The 27861-nt window shown below is 35.3% G+C and overlaps 1 protein-coding gene across 1 annotated transcript; it reads right to left on the minus strand.

Moving 5' to 3' along the window:
* Positions 1 to 232: 232 nt before the first annotated feature.
* Positions 233 to 27718, minus strand: LOC132559438 (uncharacterized). Its single transcript, XM_060224056.1, has 28 exons — positions 27590 to 27718; positions 23848 to 24074; positions 23028 to 23153; positions 22431 to 22589; positions 21262 to 21898; positions 20180 to 20356; positions 19738 to 19955; positions 19448 to 19556; positions 18196 to 18960; positions 16956 to 17185; positions 15794 to 15919; positions 13937 to 14095; positions 13128 to 13755; positions 12604 to 12783; positions 11926 to 12143; positions 11557 to 11665; positions 10371 to 10921; positions 9934 to 10150; positions 9387 to 9509; positions 8068 to 8246; positions 7622 to 7784; positions 7013 to 7111; positions 6243 to 6366; positions 4749 to 5862; positions 4287 to 4451; positions 3182 to 3337; positions 1375 to 1998; positions 233 to 843 (listed from the first exon to the last, which is right to left on the minus strand). The coding sequence occupies exons 1-28, from the start codon at positions 27636 to 27638 to the stop codon at positions 595 to 597; spliced, it is 7881 nt and encodes a 2626-aa protein (XP_060080039.1). The 5' UTR covers positions 27639 to 27718; the 3' UTR covers positions 233 to 594.
* Between the last annotated feature and the right edge of the window lie 143 nt (positions 27719 to 27861).

Here is a 27861-nt window from a genome sequence, read left to right on the forward strand (position 1 = left end):
CCCGTTCGTTGATGAAACCTATCCTGAAAAGTGTGTAGACCTGCCAGCCTGACATGTAAACCATTAACACATATATAACGATTCACTATAATGCAGCAAGGGGCAATTTTAAGCATTTTTGGCTTCTGAGTGGAACACTCCGACTCATGATAATATTCTGTATACTTGATATTTAATAAGCTGTACAAATTTAAGATCTCGTCATGACCCGAAAAAAAAGAACAAAAGCAAGTTTTGATTGCATAAAGATTGGTTGCAGTTTATAAGATATTTAATACCCAATTCATCTCGTTTATTGTTCCCTCAGCTAAACCTTTCCGTATGAGAAGTTTTTAAACATAGAACTTGGTTAATATTGACATTCTTTATTCATTGCTCGATAAGTGTCACAGAATATTTTAACTTTTCTTTTCGATTCAAAATTATACTAAAATAAATCTTTACCACATTCGATGAATTTTATTTACTTTCAAACAATAAGAGACTGGGTACTGTTTTAAGTCTATGCGCTTCATATGAGTACATTTATAGATTTAGATTCTTAAAAAAAACTGTTCGTAACTACCAGTTCACTCCATTATTGATATACTCGTCTCATGGGACTATTTCTTTTCTGATTTTGGTGTGGACAACTTGAAGCATTATCAGCTTGCGTGCGCTGTATTTATCACCCAGCGCAACAACGGTACCTCTGTCATGACTCATTGTGACGTAAAACACGTCGATACCGGTTGGGAATGCGCAGATCTCAGTTTCGTCTTCAAGTCGCCAAAGTCTAATTGATCCATCACGGGAACCAGATACTACGATCTCGCCGTCTTGCGAGATCGCCGTGCACCAAACCTTGAAATAGGAAATGAGTAACAGGTAAAGCTAGGTCTTATGAAAGAATTTTACCTAATCTTTCTTGTTAAAGTTTATTTTCACAGTTTGAACATGCGCTTTCTCCTATCGTTTCACTGACTACAATATACAAATTACGTCTCCCTTATTAAAATTACACCACGCCGTTATTGATAACTTCAAAGCACCACATTAATCCATTAATCTGGCTATCCCTATATTGCGTTCTAATTTATTCAGTTCAGCGCCGTTCTAAAACTTTTTGGTCAACTCATAGCCTATGGTATGGAATGCAATTACAATGTTTTCTCTATTTTGGGGATAGTGTGCCTCCCTGACATTTCTATCGATCACCCTCGTTTAACATCAATATGATGCAGTTAAATCTATTGTTTGCCCTTTCGGCATCATCTTAATTTTTTTATGAAATGGTACTCTTTCCTTGTGTGTCTTTTGTACAATAATCTTACTCTTTCAAAAGAAGATTTGTCGTTTTAAAGAAAAATAATAGTAATAATAGTAACTTCTTACCTCGTCTAAATGTCCTGTAAGGGTTCTAGAGAGTTGTTCTCTGTCCATATCCCAAACCTTTAGTGTCTTATCTGCTGACGCTGAAACCAAAAACTTCTGATCCTGTGACAGTGCTAACGCCGTTACAGCATTTGCATGGCCATGTGATTCCGAACCATCCAAAAGGTTACGACGTTTTTGTCCTGTCCGCAAACTCCAAACTCTCAGACTACCATCTCTCAGACCAGTCACTGCCTCATCACGTGGTAACAAAACGGTACAATCTGAGAACGCATCAAGTTTAAGGATGTTGGGGTTTTTAATCAAGCCAGTTGCCGTTGACGTGTCAAATGTAAGAAATTCGATCTGATTGTCGAAGGAGTTTGTGAAGCCAGCTACACAATACTTGTCTTGACTGGACAGCGACAGGAAGTTAATGTAGTCGTTGTTGCCCACTGGGGCGTCATGTCTAAACTGTTTCTGTATCTGATTTCCCATTAGGTCCCATATGGTGATATTGGTACCGTTTCCAAATTTGTCAGATTTGGCAAAAACAACAGATTCTTTGTCATCAGTCAAGCAGATGGCTGAACAAGTATCTGACGGACCCATTTCCAACGGTCTTCCCGTGACAAAGTTCCATACCTGTCATGGACCATTAATGTTTAATACATGTATAAGTCCTATTCATTCTTATACTTAACCTTACAAATTTATCTAGCCCTCTTATTTTGCCTTTCATCAGTAACACGGTATCTAGACTCTCCTTTCCCTAACCTACATTTTTCACATTTATTCAATTTGAATTTTCCTCAGTCGCCTTCAAGGTTTCAACACTTGGCATCACGGACGATTCCTAAAATGGCGAAACATCTGTACGATGCAATTTTACTCATAATTTAGCTATATTATATCTACTATTGTAATTGTAAATTTGTAGTGAATGCTACTCAGTTGGTATCTTTTGTACAATAGATATGTTTATACTCCTTCCTTTTTGTATAAAAGGTTTTTCCCAAACCAAAATACTTCTAATAATTAACAATCGAACAAGTGGCCTTATTGGCAATATGATATTCAAACAATTAGAGGATTCAGTCATTATATGTAATATCAATTTGAAGCAAAAATTGAAACACTGAAATTCAAGATGAACGAACCTTAATTATTGAAGAAAAGATTGGCCTCATTCAAGACGTTACAGGTCTAATTTGTTTGAAATCCATTTCGATAATAATGAAGAGTGCTATTTTTAAACAAAACTTTATTTACGTTTCTATTTGGACCCCTTCCCTTTACAAGACGAAACAGCTGTATGATGTAGTTTAATTCATTGTACAGAATATAAATCTGATTTTTTTATTTAAAGGCGCTACTCACTTGTATGTCTGTTATACAATCTTCCATTTATCTATGAAATAATTAGTTCCCACAATGATATTTCACATCAACATCGGTTGAATTCCCTTTGAAAATCCACTTGGATGTTAATAAGTAGCCTTTCAAACACATTTTACCTACATTCTATCTTAAATTCACATTGAAAAATACCTGCATCTCCCTAACTTTATGTCCACGAGGGTCGGATCAACTTCATATAATGAAAATTCAGATCAAATTTGGTTGAATCTGCATAGGTCTATAGAAAAAGTAGCATTTTAAAAGATTCATTTCGGATGGCGGATGGTGCATGACAACATATAAAAAACGAGCGCAAAGGTCATCCAGAACCTACGGTAAATATGACATTCTTCTTTCAAATCTTTAACATTTTAAGTTCAAGGATAACATCATCTCCCCAATGTGTGATTACCTCAGTGATAGTTACCTGTAACTTTTTGTGGGTAACACCTTTCCCGATAGAAAAAGCATTAACATCAAGGTCAGCTTGCACGGTTCCGACGAGGAGACTGTCATAACAGGCCAAATGGAGGTTGGACGATCCCATGGTATCACCCTTCATTATTTTCAACAGTTCTCCTGTCTGGCATTCAAATATACGTATTGTGTTCTCGATGTCGATTAAACTTGCATAACTACAGGAATCTCAATATTTGACACAAGAAAACTGGACCATTACAACTTACGTAAAATATCTTTGATGGCATGATTCTGCTATTCAGTTATTCGAGATATCAACACAAAGCCTTAAAGGGGTGTGGTATTTGCTAACCTGCTAATGTATAATTACTGCACGTCTTGAAATAATGCATAAAAAAGGAAATAGATCTAAGGTTCATTTAGGGTTGATAAAAAAATTAATGTCTGCATGGGAGTTTTGCCTTCATCACTGTTGATATCGTCTCTTATAAGTTATATATATAAATATATATGTACATAATACCCTAGTACTATTATTGTGAGAGTTACCTCCCTTATATGAACGGTACACAAACGTACAAAAACGCACAAAATTTAATAAAGAGAACTAAAACTTTCATTACAAATAATCAAGATGTATTCATATATATACAAAAAATATTTGTTACCATCGTTTCTCCACTTGTTTGATAGCTATTTCTCCAGTGAGTAATGTTTCCAGTTTTCGGACCACCAAAATACAAATACATGTACTATTTTGTAACATCAACTTTTGACCAATTTTGTTTCGATTTGTCAGCATCAGTAATCATTCGATTTGACCTGCAAATTGTTTGATCAGGAATTTTCATCTGGCAAATCAACAAGTTTGGTGGCTAATTGCATATTATTGATAAATTCTACATGTAGTTTATCTTTGTATCAATTGTAGGTGTAAATGCATAATTATTTCCGTTCAAAAATGTATTACATGTAGAATCAGTATCGCGATCTGGCGTCCTATAAGTATAGATTTCGGCACATCAACTACTTGCAGGCACATCAACTACTTCTAGTTGATGTGCCGAAACTACGTCATACCTTTGAGGTATGACGTAGAAGGAATGCCATACCTGCATGTTCCAGACCTGAGGCGGACCAGAGGTGGATCCCGTCACAACACTTGAACCATCGCCAGTTACGAAGCAGCAGTCAACTCGCACTTCCTCCCCTGCTGCCCCGGGGGTAACAGTTAGAGGCGAGTAAGACAATTGTCCATTTTTACCTCCAGTCCCTCCCTACGCGGTGTTAGAGTTAATATACAGGGTCATAAATTTTAACATTATTTTGAAATAAGTTAAATGTACAGTGTCCGACGACAGTTGAAATATAACGTTCAAACTATAAACAGATCACTTCTGACTTCGAATGAATGTCTGTCGAATACTAATTTACACATTACTTTATATAACGATGAAGGAAATGACATAACTTATCTTATATCGCTGCATTCTAAATTTGAAAATCTGTGCATTGATTTACCTGTCATGTAAAAATTGTGAATATTGATTTTTTTTTTTTTTAGTTAAGTTTACCTGGAATGTGTAGGATGAATTAAAACCTTCCTGTATCAATGTTTTACTGCTCGTGTAGTTAGAACATGTCTCGTTATATCCCATCGGAAAATCGTAATCCGCATTTGCCGAATCTCCATGACCTTCAGCACTGTTAAGCACGAATGTCCCACCACTGTCACCAGTTGAAGTTGAGGTGATGTTTGTTGCTGAAGCGGAGTGAGAATATGAGGAAGATCCTGCTGCATCTACCAAAGACGTCGATGACTTCATCGTTCCTGAATCTATAAGACATGTTGTAGATCTCATCGTGCTGGTATCCCAAGTAGACTCTTCATTGAAGTTAGAAGCTTCTTTGAAGCCGTCATTTACGAGTGTTACACCGGATGTTGAAGAGTAGAACACTTTGGAACTCTTCACACTAGACTTCCCCAACGACTGGTTTACCGTGCTACTGTAAGACGACTGTCCACCTGACGCTGAAGAATCAGAATTACCAGTGGTTGAATAATATGCACATGATGAACCCCCACCGTTCAGATTTGCACCGCTGTTTACAATGGTTACCTTTGCACCATCACCAGAAGAAGCATAAGCATCTGTTTCATCGCATCCACTTATTGACTTTGCCATGGAGAGACTCGATACCTGTACTTGAGAGGTACCACCTGTTGATACGCCTCCGGAAATGGCATCACTGGTAACTTTTGCACTTGATATAATACCACTTGCTCCGGTACCTACACCACTTCCACCACCCGCTGCATTTCCCATGTCGAATCCTATCTTAGCTAGATCAAAATATCCACCCTTTCCACAACAAGGTAAAACTCCAGGCTTGCATAGCCATACAGCCCAAAGCATACTTGCCGCAAATGCCAGTGTCCCTAGTATAGAGCCAATTAGGGCACCTGCCCTTGGTCCAGGTTTGCTTACACCTATCGGAACAGACAAGGGCTCACCTCTTTGATAATGCGCAACAACTGGTAGTAAAGATTCCGGAAGCAGTGCTCCCCCTCCGTCTGTACCTGAATGTACACCGTTTCCAATGTTAATTTCCTTACTCCCCCTAGCTGCCTTTCCAACCACACCACCACCTCCGATTTCAGGGGAGATATGTATATATCCATAGTAACTGCCACAAGGATGATAGGTATGTAGTATTAAGTAAGTGTTTTATGATTAAAATGCTTTTGTCTTTAAAACATTAATCAAGGATTGACATTCTATTGCAATTAATATATATATATATATATATATATGTCTGTGAATATACTTAAATGTCAAAAAATCATTTTGTTTTTACATCCAATGTCATAACAACTAGCGCGTATGATTGCTATGCAAGAACATAACATCAGTTAATTTAGTAGTACAATTTCACAAAGATTCCAGGTACTAAAGCATTACTTATACTGATGTTGAGAGTTTACAGTTTTAGATACGGTTCTTGGCTGCACCGAAACTTATTGCAATGTACTTCAGGTTTATCTGTACGTAAAGGTTGGTTCTTACCCTGGTGATACGAGTTCGTAATGGTGATCCTGAACGAAACTTGTATCTCCTGTAACTGTAAATCCTGCAGTATCGTTCGTGGCAAGGTATTGATCAATCAGTCCTCTTCGATTATAATAAAAACCTGTAGAATATTATGATTTTTTCCCTTTTTTAAGTGTCTCGAGGATCATAAGAGTAAGCCATATGTTAAGCATTTGGCAAGTTTTCAAAATATTTTACGTTAAATGTTGTAACTACAGTAAAATGGAAAGAGGAAGAGTTAAGAATACATAAATTCTTACAAGATTTACATAAGGTTATGAGCTACCGCCTAGCCTAAACGTCCGACAATAGAAATACTTTCATCGAGTGCAACAGAACAATCGCTATTCTAAATTATTAAATTGGTTCCACTGAATGATCTGTATACATGCATGGCATGAAAACAATTACCGACAACATGTTACACCTAATCTGATACAAAGAAAAATCAGGCATGCCAAAACGAATATTAATGTTGTAAATGTAGCCTTATAAAAGATAATTGCCACTGAGAGCGCCATAAGCGCAAAAATCTTGATGAGAAATTTGTGATACCTGAAGAAAATTGATGCGAACATATATGTGGTATCCTGTCTATAGTTTTATCAAATTCATTACTTCAGTTCTAAGCCAATTTGAAAATATATCATATGAAACAATCTTGAATATTTACCCTGACCTGAGAAGTATTTTTTCTGTATTCTGTGGGATATTTATATAATATGGGCATGACTTTTATGTATTACCTCCCAGAAATCCGTAGAAGGCGTCCTTGATTCCTCCGTCTGATGAAGGCCTACCACCCAAAAACACGTACTTGAGCTGGTCGAAAGATGACTGTGATCCTATAGAATGAAACGTACTGACGGTAAGCAGGACGATAAGATACCGAGAACAAAACATTGTCCAATGAATCGTTATGTGTTTCAAGATATTGGATAGTTTGAGAACGTTCGACTGGCATGGATATATGTCAAACGTATTGCAATTGGATGGATTTTCTTTCCACAAGCAGAGAAACATAACCTGCGAACGTTTCAATTAAAAAGGTACATAAACCAAAGTAGTAAAGCTGAGATGGAAAGATTGAAGGATCTTATCTCATAATTAATTAATGTAATTAATTAATGTAATTAATATCGTGTAATTAATGGTCAAAACTTTCTCATGACATCTTCTGATTATAAAATCATTGTTCACTCCTCAGAAGACTATATGGATCATCAAATAGCATAAGACATAAACTATCTCACATTATCTACAGTGCTATATGAAAACGTTTCGACTGAATAACACACTTGATTGAATATTATTTTAGATTTTCAAAACGCAAATAACCGCAAATAACATTTCACCGTCAATCGTGTTGATAGCCCCGTCAACCTTAAGTCGGGCTCCCAGTTCATCCCTGTAGAAGTGTACCACATGATATTTTCCGTCGTTGAACCTCTTGTTAGCCAAAGTCAAAGTTTTCACTCCAGTGCCAGTGTTGAAATCAGCCACTAAGCTACCACCAGCCTGTAATATTAATACATCATTGTTTTATCATATGTTGATAAATTTTGATAGTTATACAAGACTAAATTTCTTTGCTCCACAAAATTTTGAATTTATCACTGACAGAAAAAAAATAATTAAAATAATATTTCGTTTATTACATATCGATATTAGCGATATGAAAATAGGTACATATCAGTTTATATTCCATTCAATTCTTTCAAAAACTTATTAAAATCTTATTTCACCCTTGTTGTGAAATCTCAAAATGCATTTGAAATTTGTCCATATCCTATAAACTCACCAAACGTATGACTATATATTCCGTTCCGGACAAATTTTCCAGTCTCACCAGGGTGCCATCTGCTCTTTTTGTCATGAAACCGAAAACAAGGGAATCTTGCTGCGAAGTCAAACTTTGTTTTAATGTGTAAGTTATCACACCTGGCTGTTCATGCTTACCAAGGTAAATCCCTATGGGATCTGTAAAACACAGCAGTCAGAATAGAGGTTTTGAAAATCGATTTTCTGTGTTGATTAGATACATTTGTGTCAGTAAATAGAGTGTTTAAGGCGAAATCCCAGTCAGTATATTTAATAACATATTAATATCCTGAAAGATGACCAATCTCATTGTTTTTAACGGCCGTATGTTGTATTACTTGATATTGAGAATATATTGATGCTATTTAGGTGGTTCTGCACTTGCTCGAGTTTCTTTATTTCTTTGCTTTTTTTTTTTTTTTTACTAAATATCTCCAACAACGTCAAACAATTTTCCACTTTATTTTTCTGTTAAGCTAGTACGCAAATAACAAAATAGGTGCAAAATGTGAACAAAAGAAAAATTTACACGGAGACTTCACAAAAAAGACCAAGGAGGAGTCAATCTAAGACTTAATCGCACGTTCACAAATGAGGACAAGGTACACATAAACTAAACCAACAGGAAAACGAACGAGCATCCAACACATTCAGCTTCATATCGAAATAGATTCTTTCTCAACGAGATCAATAAGACGACCATAAAACTTTCCTATATTTTTTATCAACCTGCATCTTTCGAAACCCTGTGTTACGAGTTTGATCTTCAGGCAGGTGACAACTTGAACGAAAATCGCGATAATGAGAACAAGCCATTGGATATTGAATCCACTGTGATATGTGAATACCACAGGTAGGGGATGTAGGACTGTTGCTATCCAGACATGGAAAAATTACAACAGGGAAATAGAAATCATCACGCTTTTCATATAGCTTAATGGAAAATTGTCAATACATCAGAGGAAATGAGTTCTTTTCAGTTTACAAGACTTGTTATATTAAACGAACTATTTTATAATAGTCTTATGTCTAAAACATCATTGCAAAATATGCATACATATACAATACCATTTACACAATTTCATGTTAGTTGATACTAAGGGTAGACTATATCGACTGATTGATTTTTTAATTATGGAGCTAGTGCGTATATGTTGACATCGGTTTCGACCATTCGGTTGCTTGGTGCTGCTCGGCGGCCGAACAGACTGTTGAATGTGGGATATGGCGAGTTGTTCTGGATAAAAAATAACATTATCATTTATGGAGAAGATAACATTAAATTAACATTTGACTTACGAAGACCACAGTGTGGACCTGAATACCCTGTTTCCTCACAGTCACAGTGGTAGCGGGTCACACCTATACTGCATGTGCCGCCATGCTGACAGGGATCCACTGGCGGACAGTAACCCGTGATGTCTGCCGATTGACAAATATAAGTAAGGCATAAGTAAAATTAAATCACCTTGCATAATTAAAATGATAATAAAGAGTGTCGTGTTTTGAAATGAAAGAAAAACAAAAAATGACAAAAAGTTCGATATTATGAGAAGCATAATAGTATTAAAATGCATTTTCATCGTTTATCGACAATAAAATATGTTTTACTCGAAATTCCGATGAGAAGTTCAGAACGTTCATTGTTTAAAAAATACATATTCTATTCACAGCAGCACAGAATTTTGTCAATAAAATTTCGAATCTTGAGACTTGGGCTCGAATTAGATACATGTACAAATACAGCTTTGTTAATTTAGTTTTCGTTTTTTCATACATGAATTGCTTAACACAAACATAAACTCGTTTGTTGAATACATTGATTCCCTGCATGATTTTCATCTACCTTTGCAACTTCTGAGGACAACATTATTGTCCATTGTGTATCTGGCGATATTGGGTTTCCCATTGTTGAGGTAAATTGATGCCACGCAGCCTATATAACCACTGTCAGAACGCAGTGTTTTCTTGACGATAGAATTTGTGACGAACATGTTCCGTGGAAGCCCACCTAGAAAGAGGGGGCGAGTTGGTTCCATCTCAGCAAGTATGGGGATCGAATGCTTGGTAAGAACATAAAAAAATATCAAATACATTAAATTATAAAAAGGCATATCTTGACGAAAACTTACATCAGGCAGTTTAACTGACATTGATTTGCATCCATTCAATTGTTATGCCTTAGCTGAACGCTCTCCATAATTGTGGTGTTTACCTTATAATACGATATCAATAGATCGTAAACCGCGTAATTAAAAATCATGATTATTACGATAGTCTTACCACAATTTTGTCTACCCGGGCCTGATAAAACCGTTGATTGTTCCTTGCTGTTTCCATGATCTCCACGCTGTGCCATTTGTTATCGTTTACTGAACTCTTAAGACCGATAACCGTGTCATTACCTCCGGTATTGCAAGCAAATACAGCAATTCCGTGAACAAGTTCAAGGGCAATGAATTCTCCGTTTCGGCCTTCGTTAAAAAGAAGAAGACCATTGTCCTGGCCGGTTCTGAATTTTAATTTTATATGGAGAGCTGTCGAGACCGGAAGTGTGCCCAGTTCAAGATAGGTTGCCTTGGATGATAACGTCATAGAGTCATATATGAGAGGGTCATACGCGTCTGTAGGGGTGGTATTATACCATGTGACTCCAACATTAGGAACGCTGTGAAGTTTACCAATGATGTCAATATCATCGAAATAAACATTCTGCATGTAGCCAATAAAAGGAGGCAATTGGTCATCAATATTTATCTCTGTTCTACTTCCGGAGCCGCTCCCAAATATGATTCCGCTGATGTCGATGTACAAATCTTCCCCCCTGAGAGTACCTTTTAAACAATAATTATCGTAAATTAGAATCATGCATATTTAACATACTATGTATTTTCTATCAAATGATGAGTTATTAATTCCTGTTGCCAATTCGGGAAACATTTCATTTTTATTTCACGTATTTTTTTTTCTTTTCTTCTATGTACATGTATATAGGGTACCGTATTTGCATTAAACTTTCGAACAGTATACAATCAAGGGAGGTAAGTATTCGTCATTTTGGTTTTGGTTCTTGGGTTCACGATATTTTAAGATAGCGGATAATGCTAAAGCCGTTATATGGGACAAACTATAGGAACCGTGTAACACTTCCCTGATTCAGAATATTTTTCAATATATTAAGACCTGAAATACAACAGGATATTGACAGTAAATACAATTAAGGAAAGTTGGTAGAAAGACTGATAGGAGGAATTTGCATGAAGAAGGAAATGGAAGATTTGTCGTTAGGAAGCAGATAATGGAAAAAACAGAAAAAAAAGTAATTTGTTTCAAAGATGGAAATATACACAGAATCTACGTACAGTCTTTGAAGTTTCTCGGTGTAACAAATACGAAACACATTAAATGCGCCTAAAAAGCAGTATTTTTAGCATTTGTTTATATAATCAAACGTGCAAGCGTGACTTACCTGATACGTGCGGTCGCTGATCCACCCAAATCTCTAGTCGCTCGTCACGTCGCTGTACGTATAGGCTATGCCATGTGTTATCATTCAGGTGCGATCCGGTGGAATGAGTCTGTGATGATATGCATCTTAGATATAATATTCTTAGAATCATGGCGAATATGCCTCTAGTTTACATGAATTACAAGCCATCTATATTTATCTTACCATTCAACAAAGACAACGACAGGTCATATCTTAATTTGTATTTGGCAATTTTTATCCGATAATTGAAAATACCATTTTAGTTGAATTGTTAAGATTGTTATTAATTGTTACAATGAAATATGACGTCATGCTTTCATATCGTGTCGTAATGAATTAATCACTTACGTCAGTGATTCCGTCTTTGTATACTGTAATTTTAATACTGCCATCCACCAACTCTCCTTTGATGTAATCATCACTAGAGTTTGAGTATGTCTTGAAGAGAATCGCTCTTGGGAACATGGTCTTGAAGCGGACGGCAAGGTCATTAGTGTAGGACTTCTGTGAAACTGTCTTACGATATATAGCACCATTATTTCCTGTAAAGCCACCAACTACCGCAACTGCAATTTTTCCATTAAAAAAAATTTTAAAACACAAGAAAACAAGAGAAGATGTAGAACTAATCGATACTCCCCGAATACATGCTAGATCTTAAAGGCTCAATTATGCAGAAGAGAACCATGGTCCTTCACTGCACTTCTCTTGATTGAGATCCATCTACATATCATGCTGTTGATATGATAAAATTATGATGGACGGACAAATCGACGTACAAACGGACGGACAGACAAAGCGACGACGGTATGTTCGTCATCGAGGACCATAAATATGTGGACGACTCGGCTTGTTATCTTCTTTATGCATTATGTTATGATATATATTTATATGCTTATTCATCTTCACATTATTTCTACACAACACTTTTGATTTGAACGTGAAAGTTAAAAATCTTCGGTATCAGAAATGACTAAATTTCCTAAAATGTCTTGCCCGCATTTAACACCGATATAGAATACTAACTTTCGGAGCAAGTCCGGCCTGTGTATCCGGTAGCAGTACAATCACATTCGAACTCGTCCAGACTGCTATAGCACGTTCCGCGGTTGCATGGATTTCTTCCACATGGATCACGTGATACACAACCAGCACTGATACTGGTATTATTGGACGGAAGTGACGTTAATCCCGATAACTCAGTAGCTAAAAAGAATTTGTAAATGGTAAGAAATAAGAGCTGCTATCACATGACTATTATCACATGATTGTACCAAAGTCACTTTTCAGTTTCGTTCCAGATATCATATATGAAGAACCAATGAATAAAGATGTTTTACGAAGCCAATGGGTCCTTCTAAAACTCTTCAGATGTATGTAAACGATTTGTTAAGACATCATTGACAAAAAGATTTCAAAATTAAGGTCCTTTCAGGGAGAAACAGATCTATGACGCAAAGAACCTTTTAGCTTCACTATATCTAGTTACAAAGAGGGAGACAGAGGCACAGATATGTTCCCATAAAACACATGATAATGATTTTTCTTACCCGTTGCTGTGATAACAAGATTAATCAAACACCCATTGAAACCTTCACCGGACCAGATGTAAGGGGGGTAACTCGGCAGGCCACTGATGAATTGTCCACCGTTGAAATTTCTCTGATTCTTTGTTAGAGGATTTAAGTTCTCTTTCACGATGTTACTTCCTACTGACGCCGTTAAGACATCGTTCTGAATTGCTAATCTCACGGCATTTATTTGACCATTAGTGACCGTTCCGGTTGATATCTGTCGTCGACGAATGTCACTTTGACCAAAGTTGAATATCAAATAAACTTTACCGTCAAACAGCTCAATTCCAAGGAAGACGTCGGAATTCGGTCGTTTAGCAAACCAGATTAGACCTCGTCTGTCAAATGTCCTGAATGAGAACTCAACAATTCCGTCAGATGTTAGGTCAATGTAATTTCCTATCTTCCAAGCGGAGGAGCGAAACGTTGCATGGTCAAGCAGCGTAACAGTCTGGTCAGGTTGAGAAGGGCTGATTGGAAAGTTGGTTGGTAATGGCACATCCAGGTTATTGGATACGGTCACACGACCATGTACGTTTCCCTGTGTTTTTATGTTAGATATGAGGTTCATCAAAGTATCTGAAGCTCCTTTCTTGTACTCAACCTACACGACAATAAAAACGTATATACAATTTCGAAAATGAACCAGAAACAGTTACAATTTAACACACCAATTGTTTTTAAAATGATCTGTACCTTACCAAGATAAAAATTATTCAAATTCAATATTAGAATTTATTAGAAACAGCACTGAAGAAACACGTGTTATTTGTTCCAAGACATACCCCAGACAGCTGTCCCTCAAAGTTAGTAGCGACTTGACCACGGGTGTAGGAGAATGTGTCTGGAGATCCACCGACATACACATTTCCCTCAGATGCTAGCTGAATCATGTTTTGGTAGTACGTTTCTTTTGGCGGTTGATTGTCGATAAAGAACTTCAACTAGAATCAACATGTGTAGATGTATGGCCTATACTGATTTTTGGTTAATTTTATACACTATCGTACATGTCAACATAATCGCAGTCCAAACTCAAATTTAAAAAAAACTAGTGCAGAATAAAAACAAAATAAAGATTTAGATGGAGACTCCTAATATCTAGCTAAATATGGTCTACCCTACTGACCTCTATCTTTTTTTACTCAACTGTAAGTATACAAGAAAGCCCTACCATGGGTTTAACTCCTCATGCATTCCCCTGTAGGTATACAACAATGATACAAGGAATCTGGACTGGACTTTATTACTACAAAATTAATTAATTGATTGATTAAAATTAATTCTTTTTTTTTTTCATTTCATTGAATTTATTATTATATGACATTTTTTTCTAAAAGCAGTTCCACTGTCAAAAGACGATGAATACACATATTTTACAGAAAATTTCACTTGATATTAGCTTCACTTGATCGACAACATCAGCAATACGCATGTTTTAAAGAAGAAAAACACAGTAGTGGAATAAATCAAACCCATTTCCTGTTTTCTGTCAGCAAGAGATTTCTCAACCTTAATGTATATTCCTTATTGGTGAACTCCGGTTTTCGATAACATTTATTTTCATTCCACAGGTCTCATGAATATTTATCATAAAACATATTGGCCAGATGATAAAGCTATCTCAAACGTAATGGATTGATCATATTTTTTTCTAGAGAAAAAATATTTATTTAACCAAAGGCAAGTGAAAAGTTAACATTATGTGTCCTTATACAAGAGGGCTTTCACTCAACATATGTTTACTTTCATCCTCTTACACACTCCTTTCATTCCTAGTTACAGTTATCTCCCTTGGTTACCATAAAAACTGTCAAGTGTCTCCAAGTCTGATATAAACATAAAATTTACAAAAACAAAACTCCGCCATGTCAATGACCAGTGGTTGGGGGAGCCCTACCAAATCGGACACTGTCAAAACAAGAGACGTTTTTTAGTGTTGTTAACATATCATTTAAATAAATACTTTTTTCATGGTAGAATATTTAACTTTCCTTTATATAAATATTACAGTTCTGCATTTACCAACATATTTCATGTGTGTAAGAGATTGAGAAGTTTCCCCATCAATAGTATTCATTCATTCATTCATTCATTCATTTATTCAGTTATTCTTTTGACTGATTTGAAAACTGAAAATAAATTCAATGATATTACAATTAATACATAAAACAGTAGTTAGCAAAAGAAAAAATGTCTGTAAACAGAACTCTTCCTACTAAGTTGAAAATTTAAAAGGAAGTAAGTAGTACCCTTCAAGTTAACCTTAGTCCAGTTTCCTTGTATCAGTGTAATTTATTAATCTAGAAACAATGTACATGCTCTGTTCTAATTATACTATCGTATTTCAAACTTAATTACTCTATAAAATTATTTTGCTATAAAAACTTAAAATGGTTCATCAGCTTAGTAATATCTGATCAAGTTACGAATTTAATGGTAAGATACTATGGGACAATTTTGACTGAATTTAAGGTCCTCAAAATAAGGCATTAGTGGCATTAAAGGACACAAAGCGACAGAACGCTATTTACCCTCTCCCATCGAAATGGTAGGACATAAATGATCTTAAAAAATTATTCTGTTCTCCTTACTTTAAACTACTATAATCATGATTATCAGAACATATGCACAATACTTACATGTCGTCCAATTTTCATTAATTTGAAGTCATGCCACGCTCCATCTGCAAGGTTACGCTGTGAGCCCAAATTCAACACCTGTGGGGATCCTATGCCACTGTCTATACCAAAAACAAGATACCCACCCTAGGAAAAAAAACAGTGTTTTATAATAAAGCGGGGTTTTTTCGTATGCATATTTGCTAAGAATATAGCCCTGGTATCAATTCCCGCATGATCTCTAGTAAAATTATCATATGAGCTATTCCTTTCATAAGAATGTTGTGATAATTTTAAAGCGTTTTGGAAAACGAGAGTTTGGAGAATTGGTCTCACAATTAACTTTACAACTGATTAGTTGAATTTTATCCCAAATATTTCTTTTACGTCATAAAAACAATCAATGTCATTAGAAGAAGGATGTCCAGGAGCTCAGAAAAGAAATAAAAAGCACAGAAAGAAATGAAGACTGGAAATGATTTATCAGAAACAGGAGCACAGATAATCGCCTATTACGAGAAACGTTGAGATACAACATAAATATCCCCCATTGTCTGCTGTAAGGTTAAGAATATCTCAAATAAAGTTAATGTTATCGATATATATAAGCAAAAGTCGAAACATAGTAGAGTTCAGTATATATTGTGACTTTTTTTTAGGACATACTGTGATATACTGAATCTACCACCGTTTCCTGCACTAGAATTATCACATCAGATAAGTATGTAAGTGATTGAGCACACTTATATTCAACTAAATTTGGATTTCATATATGTTTTTATTACTTCTAAGGACACAGAACGAGATGTTACACCACCCTATTGACCATCTAACGTGACGTAAAATGTCGTCGACTTTATATTATAGTCATTCAAAATGTTTGTTTCCTTGCGGATTTAATAGCACAAAAGGGTACAAAATGATTATATCCTTATCAGTAAAAAGTTGTCATTTCTTATTATTTGTTTTTGTATATCAAAACAGATACATTGTATTATTATATTATATTATATATTATTATTATATTATATTATTGTATGTCAGAGCAACATTTTCTTTTATGACAAAAATTGAAATCTCATAAAATGAAGTTATACATAAATCTGACTTGCCTTAAGAGCCAGACAGTATGATAAGAAAATACAAGCTTAAAAATGTGAATTTGTCCATAAATCAGTCTTACCTTAAGAGCCAGGTAGATAGTTTGACCGTCTCTTCTCTCCATCCAAATGAGTCCGTCTTGTTGCCGGGTTCGGAAACGAATGTCAAAGGTCTCATTACGTGTTGACTGTTGGACTATATCAGGGTACTGTTTAGCAAGATTACTGAGGCGATACGACACGTATCCTCCTTTGTCAGGGAACTGTAGGGTATGTTGTATTACGGTGTCGGGTGTTGGTATTTGATGGTTAGCTGAAAATATTGATATCATTCAATAACCTTCTGAGTAGCGCCTTTGATGAAATTATTTGTATTTATTAATCTTATATTTCATAATATCTTCCGTTAATTTCTTGAGATTTTTTATAGCTAGTTGTATGTTTTACAATAAAATAGGTACGAAGAAGAATGTATATGGTAGTTAATAAAACAGTCATTAAGTAACTCCCTCTATTACTGCGTGCCACAGTTTCATTCATTCGAATAGTAACACGTATCAGAGTATATATTTAGATATAGAAACAAGTTTAAAGACTGAAAATACGACAACTTGTAAAACATAAGTGATTTCATTTCTTCATATGTTTTATATAGATACGAACTGTGACGTCATGAATAACAATTCAATAGTGACGTCATATTCACACGGAGAAATAATTTTACCTAAAATCATCAGAGCTGTAACGATATTATCTTCCGTGACGTCACATTTTGTAGCTATGTTAAACATTTGAAGAAGAAATGAAAGCGCTTATGTTTTAGAACTTGTCGCGTATTCAAGTCTTTTTTTCAATAATGCTAAGCAGAGATTCACCACAATATTTATATATAGTTCTAAAATTATTTTTCATATGAAAACTATGAAGTTATTGAATTATAGGGCCAGTGCAGCTCCTTTTCTAATTTATTGCTTTTCTTATTTTGGATTTTATTCAGTCGCCTTCAAGGCTTCAAACTTCAGGCTCCTAGCATCACTGATGTGCCTAGAAGGATGAAACAGCATTATGATGCAGTTTCATTCATGGTTTGCCTCTACTCTATCTGTTTATTTGAATTAAAAAGGGTTATTCACTTGTGTGTCTTTTATATAATCTTATTCTTCTTTTATTTTGGTATTATCTAATTCCAAAGTCCTCGATATCAGAATTATTTAATGGTAGTTTAGTCTCAGAGGTGGAGAGTAGAACAAGGTGTTTGTTTGTTTAAAACAATTCCTTACGATGATAATAATTTTGCTACTTCAGCATATATTGAAAACTTACGATTACATGTTCCTGTGAGAATGGACGGATTCCTGGCAAATCGTTCAAGTTCGGGAGTTTGTCCATTTATGTAGACCGAGGACAGACATCCAACAAACCCGATCTTAGAATGCATATACCGTCCAATGTCGCCGATTTCCTTTAACATATTGACAGGAACGTCTCCTACATACATCTGAGTGACGTTGAAAGCGGGAGTATTAAACGTGCTGATATTTGTTCTAACATTATCGATACGGACTAGATACTGAGACTGTCCGATCTCTGTTTCTCCTTCTATAATTTCTATATCGTGCCAACGGGAGTCATCCACACGGCGCGCAATTCTTTTTGAGTAATTCCTTGATGTTCCGAGTAACCCAACCAGCACATGACCTACGATGACCTCTATGTAAAGAAACATGCCCGTGTGATCTTGCAAAACCAACACGACACCGGTGTTTTTGTTAGTACGTAATTTGAACATAACATGAAGTCCCTGTCTGGAAGTGAATATTGGAATTTTCACATACGCATCTTGTGATAAGACAGTAATTGGATTAAAGACAGGGAAGTGCAGAGTGTTCGATGACTTCATGTTCGTGATCCAGTCGATTGTGACATCTGCCCGTCTCCTAAGAATATCTAAAACATGAACACCGCCAATGTTGACGCTCTGGAGGTAACCACTGTAAGGTATAAAATCAGACATGCTTGCGCTTTTCCTATGGTTAGTGAAGTGGACTTTGTCGATCGTAAATGATGGGTAATCTTTGTCAAGGTATCCTGAAAGAATCCGAAACACATGTCCACGTATGTTAAAATATATCCAAAAACCAATCGACAACAATATATATACGTTTCTTTTTTTTTCAAACATAGTTCAGAGAAGGTATACATACAGACATACAGACAATGATAAATAATTTTTGATTTTTGTATAAAAACGAATTTTTTTTTCTTTTAATTCAAGAAGTAATGAAATATTAGATCTTCATGTATAATTTTTTTAAACAACCAATTATTTGACTTTTGCTACATGTAAATAAAATGAGCCAAAACGACATAAGAACAATACGATACGTTTGGTACCATAAACAGGTAGTGTATTTTCAGTGACAGAGCACTCAAAACAAGCATATCCGAAGCTTAATCCATTGTTCCATGTATCGTTTTAAAAGCCAGAGTTGCGCTTTACTAGAAACACCTATAAAGCAAGAAATCAATCAACAGAAATGAATTTGTAAATATGATATACATATAACAATCTTACCCGTTACGTGTTGTTGATTGTCCACCCAAAGTTCTAGTTTCCTTCCGCGGCGTCGGATGTACATTGTGTGCCAGGAAAAGTCGTTCAGTCTAGATCCTGCGAAAAACTCCTGACATTGACAGAGAAAAGGAAGTATAGGAATCTTTATTTTCCGAAAAAAGAATATGAATTTCACATGAGTTTTCGTGAGAAAAAGCTATTGCAAACAGGTGGGGTTTTTTTTATTATTATTTCTGAGTGTGACCACATGCATTGTATTGTATTCCGGTTTTGTATGTTGAAGTACAAACCTTGATTTTACCGCCAACAAATACAGAAATCTTCAGACGACCGTTTTTTATCTCCGCCCGGATGTACTCGGTTCTCTTATTAGCCTCGGTTTGAAACAGAAAGGTATTCGCAAGCATGGTGTTGAATCTGAGACTGACGTCGAGAGTACCGGACACAAATGATGAACTGAAGCTATATGTCACATACGTGTCACCTCGAAATTGACCAATGGGAGCCACTGTATAATAAAATATATATGTTTATACTATATCACAAGGTTTTCTCTGTATTTGTTATTCATTGAACAGAATGTACGCAGCGTTAATCGATTTTATGAACGAACCAAATGCAGCACTAAACCACGTATTTTAGCAAAGAAGCAAGACCACCACATAAAAAATTCATAACCTGAAACCTACAATAGATTTCGGTTTCATTTCGAGCTGTGATGATTTTACTTACCAGTGTCACATCTCATTCCTCCGTATCCGGTTCCATCACAGTTACAGACATATCTATCCATACCTTCTCGACAGATTCCATGTAAGCAGGAGTCTGGATTACAGTGGGGAGTCAGTTGACAGGTTGTGCTGAGGCCGGTTTGGTCATTGACTGTTACTGGTCCAAGAATACTTGTAACTGTGATTTAAACATTACATAATGTAAATAACTTTTTTTTTTCCTAAAAAAATTACTATTTGTGATCAGTCTAACTCATGGATCAACAATGTTTACAAATTAAACGCTTCTTAATTCGTGGATAAACGTAAAACCGGATTAAACCTTTTTCATGAGTCTCCGTGTAAATCTTTCTTTTGTTCATATTTTGCCCTAGTTTTATAAAATTTGAGTTTGGATATGATACTGGACATTGTTAACATGTTGAAAATTCTGTGATGTTTCTCGAAATCAACGACACTAATCTGTCATTAAATTAAATAATTCTATGAAACATGTACATTTGTTTTTAATGAATTACCAACTATATATTTTAATCATCTAAATAACGAATTGTTCATAAATACAAAAATTAAACAATATGCATCCATATTTGGAAATGTATACCACAAACATTTCGATTACAACTCATATCAAATAATGTTTTTCGAAATACTATTACTTACATGGAATATTATTGCTATCAAATTGAATTGAACATTGATAATTTGAAGTTTACTCTTTTTTTTTCTATTACACTTGAATCATTCTGACTTTCAGATTTTGTTATTGAGAAATAAATTAAATGTCATCATACTTCAGTTATAAAATCCTCATCATCTAATGGCTTTATTTAGACATATCTTAGAAACTTAACATTTTTTAACCTTACAAAACATGATATCAGACTAAAAACAAACTGACACGTTTTAAAATAACTTTAGCTCGACAAAATGAAAATGAATACGTAAATTGATATATAAAGCACGAGGAAAAGTCAAATGAACCTTAACTGTGGTAACAGCTTTATTATGGTTTTAAGAAACATTTCATTTCATCTACTATATATTTCAAGTCTTTGTTTAACAAGGAACACTTATACTCACTATTGTCATCAATTCTTAATTTGCTGAAGCAGCCACGGTAGCCCCGTTGGGACCAGAGGTATCCTGGAAAATTCCGTTTAGGAGGTAGACCAGCAATATAAAGTCCTCTGTTAAACATCAACTGATTTTGCTCCGCAGTAGTTAACTGAACAATTTTGCTATCTTCATCCAAATGTACAACGATACTATTTTTCCCAAAAACTAAGTTGACGTCATGCCAGTTACCGTTGGCAACGTGACTTCCGGGAACTTGTGCTCTCTTTACTATATTGCCCAGGTTGTAGACAAAGTACAACTTGCCATCCACCAACTCTAACGAGATGAATAGTGCAAATGGTTGATTCATCATGCGCTCACTAAAGAATATAATTGCATCGAAGTCAAAAGTCCTGAATCGGAACCCAAAGCTGCCACCTCTTCGGAGGTCTAGCCAGCCAGGAATGTGCACGGACGCTGAACGAAGAGCGATGACATCGATGATGTACTCCGCTGTAGTTGGAATTGTAGGATTGGTGTCAGTCACGTTTTGGCCATATTTCTGGATCGTTATATCGCCGTGCTTGTCACTGCCAGAATTAATGTTGTTAAAAAGGCTTATTCGTATTACCTTTTGTGACACTGTTTTCACGTATTCTACCTGTAACAATCACATACACGAACTAATAAACTCACATGCCCTTCGGATCGTGTCGTAAACCTATTATGATCATAACAATATAATTTAAACATTGAACTTTCATTTTACAGCATTCATGGTCGTTAAGAATGGTAGAACTTTGGAGGCAAACACCAGATTGTGCACCAGAAAATGTACAAATATAGACTGATAAAAATATTTCAATTTACCATATTTCATTAAAATTAAAAATTCTTTTGTTACGTCCATTGTGGTAATGATAATGCTTTTCCATCTACATTGCGGAGTGAAAAATATCTTAGAATCTGTATAAACCTGACTGTAAAATTGTTAATATTTGTGAGGATTTTATGTTAAATTTATTATTTGTATCTTTAAGTCGAGGAAACAATGTGCCCACGAAATGAAAAAAACATATTGAACATTAGCATGAAATTTTATTACTATTGGATTTCGAACTATCTATCCACGGAACCAAATACAAAAAAACGATGATCCCGATTTGTGTCGACTTAGTGTGGTGATCACTTACAAGGTAGAGGGCACCATTGAAAGAGGAACTCATTCTTCCACCAGTAAGTAACGTCATATTCGGAGCCCCGCCCAGGTATAAGTGGCTACTGGTAACGAACTGGATATCCTTGTACATATCGAGTTCAGTTATAAACAGACTGTCTATGAAGAACTTCAACTACAGATAAAAAAACAATAGAAATTCAAGGTGTCTTCCAGTGTTCAATCATTATATACATATGAATTTTTTCTGGTCTTTTTTACCTTTATTGTTCGCTGCTTACGCTATTCAAAATAAATAGTTCTTTGTACTAATATATAAATACAATCGAAGAGTGGTTGATTTTATCTAGTTTTACAATTATTAAAAACAGATAAGAAAGAAGCAAAGGGTTAGGCGTTATCAATCACGTGTGATGGAAACAACTAAATATAGGTCTAAATATCCTGGGTTTACACGATAACTCCATCTTAGAGCAAAAGTACAACTAACAAGAATGAATCAGTCACGTGTATTGGGATTAAAATGTATCCAGTTGCCCATTAACTCCTCTTCAGCTATCAAATATCAATATTTATTCTCTTATTAAGACGTGACAGTATACAAAACACTTACATTTCGATTATTTCGTTTAACTTCAAAGGAATGCCATACGTAATCTGTAATTGAGGAACTAGAACGTAGCCTCGAGATAGACGTTGGACGCACGTGATCATCGAAGACGAAGACGAGGTCGCCATTCTGGAAAAATATAAGAAATAAAACATCGGTGGTTCATTCATATAACGTATGATATATGAAATTTATCAGATAACCAAAAGAATTAATGTCCATTTATCTTTTATGTATGTGTTTGTGCGTATGTCGGAGAAAATGCATTTAAAAGCCATGTTAAGTTAGAAAAACATTTTCAACCAAAACCACAAACAAAATAATATGTCAACAGCTGTCTTAAACTCAAACGTTTTCATCGGAATCTTTATTGTCAATACGAAGTTTTCTACAAAATTTCAAAACGTCTGTCCTAAGTTATCGTCATCACATTTCTTCAGAGTCGAGCAAAAAGACCTTTTGACAATAAATGTCATTTCAACGTTGGATAACCGACTCTTGGACAAAATAATGACCTTAAGATGCATGCATTCTACTTTTCCCCATCTTAGGTTTAACATTTTAGACCCTTAACATCACTGACAAGTCCTAGAAGGACGACACAGCTGTACGATACAGTTTCATTCATTGTTTGGCTCTTTCTCACTCTTAATTAATGGTGCTATCTACTTGTATGACTTTTGTACAACCTTACTTATCTCAGAATTTCTCTTTATTGACACATTCATATTCCACCTCTTATTACAATATTACTGAAGCAGATTTAAAGATGGCTCAAATACGTATGTGTCCAGCTATAAAACCAACCGCTCGGTGTACTTACAATTATTCCAATGTAAAGTTGCTCCGTTTTGCGGTCGTCCATCCAGATAAGACCATTTCGTTGGCTGGTGATGAAATTGAAGGAGAAATTCTCAATTTGAGCTTCAAGTATCATTGCATGATGGATCTGACCCAATTTAGACAAATCGTAATGGAGATATCCTCCATCACCCTTGAATCGAACCATATTGTCTCCAGTAGTATCACTTGTCTGAGAGAAAACCACGTCTGAAATAGATACAGGATCAGTAACCAAACGATTATCTTACCCAGATCTTAAAAAACCATAACATATATTGGAACTACCAGTGGAATAGAACCTGTCGAAAGACTTCAACATTAATAAATGTCATCAACGTTATAGTTACATGCATTCATCGCTATTTTATAAATACACATAATCATTTCTTTGCATAAACATACATTATTGAATTCCCACAAAGCCCGATATCTATAGTTACCTAAATATACCATATTTCCCAGTTGGAGAGAATGAAAGTGGTATTTTAGAAACATATGCACTGCTGGATATTGTCGGCAAACTAACAATATACGAATATTAGGGTGAAAAATGGATTATTTATTGAATCGTATATAGACCTAATCTTCATATCATTAATGTGCGCTATCATAGCATCTTTCCTGTTACAGGGGCGGCGACTGATGAGAATCTATTTCGAATCACAGGTATGTATGTGTTGTCCTTTTGGGGTATGGGGGTACAGTGCGTCATGCATTTACTGTATTATGGTAAAACCGTAATAATGACTGATGAAGGTTTTTAGATTGTCATAATGATCATATAGGACATTGTTTTCATTGCTAACGCCAGGTATTATTCTCGTTGTAGTTTCTCAGGAGTCTCCGTCCGTTGTAATATTTTGTCCATATTTTGCTCTTTGGGTTTGAATTGTGAATCCATGAACATGCCGATTTTTTCTTTGTTGTTTAACCAATTATGTGATCCTTAGTTAGCCACTCGCACATCCACCCAACCTATAAATAAATATCCATCATCACCTATGATGAATGGGTTTTCTGTCTATTGTCTTTTGTTTATAGAATATCATATCCATCCCATATGAATACGCTACTAATAAATATATTATATTAAGTACACTACATCCCGACATTCCGGATTAATTACTTGAGTATCTGATCCGGATATGAGTGCTTTACATTCACATGTAAAGTAGATTGTGGTTTTGTACAGGATAAAAGCACAGCCTACTCGTGATATTGAAACATTTATTTACTGTTTACATACACTTAAATCAGAAATACCAAATGCATTACAATTATTGCCCCACTTATATTAATAGATTCATAATGATGTTCTATGGAAACAATGTGATAGATGTATAAATTGTTAATGAAGATTTTTGTTTAAAATGAAACCACGGCACTGCTGGCAGTGATATCACATCACCACCTGTTAATCTCCCTTTCATTATTAAGACTATACTATGTATACACTGTCATTAATCATCTATAGTCTATACCCTTACAAAGGCAGCATCTTATACAAAATGCTGTATGTACAGGAGGATAGTAAGGACTGTATTGCGTATCTGGGTGTGTTTTGCTGAAATTGCTTCATCCAAACTAAAGGGGAAAATAAATACATTGGTATATATTTCCCCCTCTACCGCTCAATCACTTATACAAAAGTCTCGCTAACAATCTCCTCTATCTCCCCTAGTAGGCCGGCCCATCCTGCCCATTCTGAGGACTTAGAACTATCGTTTACACAAAACTGATTTCACTTCACATAAAGATGTTTCAGAAATTTACAGAGTTCCCCCATTTCCCTATTTTGCCTTTTGAAGATTTGCTTTTTTCCTATATTTGGCCCAGCTGTTCCAACTGTAGGAGGCTTCGAACCCACTTTTCCTTTTCACCATATGATTCTTCAGAACAAATTGTGACAGATACATGCATTCTTACAAAAGTAGATAGAATTTTAACAATGTGCTTCATTTCCTTGATGCGGTCCGTCACCTCTGCTTTAGGAGTGCAAGAACCATCGTTTTCTTAAAATTAATGCCCCATCACACTAGGATGCTTCAGACCGAATCGGGACAGAATCCTGATATTTCTATAAATGGAAGAAGGATTTTTAAAGAATTTATCTCTGTTTTCCCTGTTGGGCAAACCCGTTCTCAGAGTTATTGAGATTCAATGTAAAGACTTTAGCTTGGTTTTAATATGGATGATTTTTTACATAATGTTGTCTTATAATAAATCTGGATTTTTACATTTGTGATAAAAATGAAAAAGAAGCATCGCAAAATTCCTGCTTTAAAGTACAGTAGGCTTAACGTATCTCTTGGCATTAACTCTTGCTTTACTATAGTGTATAGAGTATTGTTAGGGAAAGGACAGTCCACTACACAAGTCAAATGAACCATCTCTTTATATAATTTGTTTATCAACACCTTTTGTCGTACAATGTGATATTAACATTTCTACCCCTGATATCATTCTATTTTGTCTTTTATTTGTCACCTTTATCTCTCGATGCGTCAGATTAATCATTTCACTTCTCCTGGGTTTTCTAAGGAAATCCAGTTTACCTCTTCTTAATAACTACTGAAACTTTCCTGTGTATGGAAACCTTATGCAGCAACAAGGACAAATACTACAGCTTACTTTAGTTTCAGTTCCAAAAGGAAATCGAATGAATGTATATTACATTATCATAACTGTATTTGTTAATTCCGTAAAGGCTTGTATTATTTGCTGGGTTTACATCCCTTGAACAGCAGTCACATGCTATCCAAAGCCATGAGGGTAAAGTGTTTTGCCCTAGTACACACTCGCATCAGCACTGACCGGTCCATTTCTAAAACAAACGTCGAACCAGATTCCTCGGATCTCTACTTGAGTTTACGTAGACAAACACTGAGATCCCATAAAGTTCAAATGTTATTTATCCTCAGTTCTAAACTTGGAATGTTCTTAAGGTAAAGTACACGTAACTTAAAGATATTTATAATCAAATGCACATTTTAGCGATTATTTTCTAAATATCAACATTTCATAGGTTCACTCAAAAATGCTACGCATTTAAGGATGAAGCAGCAAACATTCTTTTGTACTTCTGTCAAGCAACTCTGTGTTTTTTATAGATAAACCTTAATTTATAAATCAACCAACTAAAGTTTGTTTTACGATACTATAAATTTTACCTAGTGTATGATCAGTATGACGTCGGTATCGCTGCCACAGAAACGGTGCAAAAAATGTTTTCGTTCAAAAGACATTTTGTAGGTAATGTAAATATGAATGTTTGTGTAATTATGTTGTGACCAGGATTTACATGCTGGGTGTCATCGATAAAACCTAAGGCGCTTACCCCACCTGAACACCTGGCCCCACTTTATATTTCTCCCTAGTATCACTGAATTTGTATTTTAATGATAATTCCGTTAGCATTATTTTATTTTCTTTGTTGTTGTTTGCTTGCAAATCTCTGTCATTTTCAACGATTGCCATGAATGTTCCTTTATGAGCTATCGCTTACCACGATGTAACAGAATCATAAAAAATTCAAGTCTGCACGGAGTTTACAAACAGCCTTTAACAAGAAAAGTGTAATTGATGTTACTAAGATGTACATTTTCATATTTTCCGCTAACGTAAACTAATCTTATTAAAGTATGTAAACAAATGGTGGAAATATTTGAAGATTATATATATATATATATATTTAGTGACAAAATTATATAAGATTTACTTACCTACAGAGAATACAATCACCCAAAACAGTACCATTTTGTTGATCGTCATTCTCACCCAGTGCCTTTGACTGCAATCAAAAACTAAGAACCTTCATGGAACCAAAATTATTTGTATGCAACTGTTTACACATACACATATAAAATAAATTTTAGAACGTTTCAATTTCTATGTGCTGATGGATGTGAAGATCTTACTGCACAATCGACAGCTTATGTGTGTGCGACTTATGAAAGATATGCGCGCTATGTCACTAACGACTTCTAAACGGATG

Source organism: Ylistrum balloti, unplaced genomic scaffold (assembly GCF_031769215.1).
Source record: "Ylistrum balloti isolate Yb309-2 unplaced genomic scaffold, AGI_CSIRO_Ybal_v1 Utg370912, whole genome shotgun sequence".
In the NCBI taxonomy this organism is placed as follows: Eukaryota; Metazoa; Mollusca; class Bivalvia; order Pectinida; family Pectinidae; genus Ylistrum; species Ylistrum balloti.

What these genes read in the sequence shown, in the direction of transcription:
- LOC132559438 (XM_060224056.1), bottom strand. Translation starts at nt 27,638, where the DNA reads ATGACGATCAACAAAATGGTACTGTTTTGGGTGATTGTATTCTCTGTA. An exon ending in GGTGATTGTATTCTCTGTAG is followed by an intron (nt 24,075 to 27,589) that starts GTAAGTAAATCT and finishes TATCTATTTCAG; the next exon opens with ACGTGGTTTTCTCTCAGACA. An exon ending in GGCTATCAACACGATTGACG is followed by an intron (nt 7,112 to 7,621) that starts GTGAAATGTTAT and finishes TTCATTCTATAG; the next exon opens with GATCACAGTCATCTTTCGAC.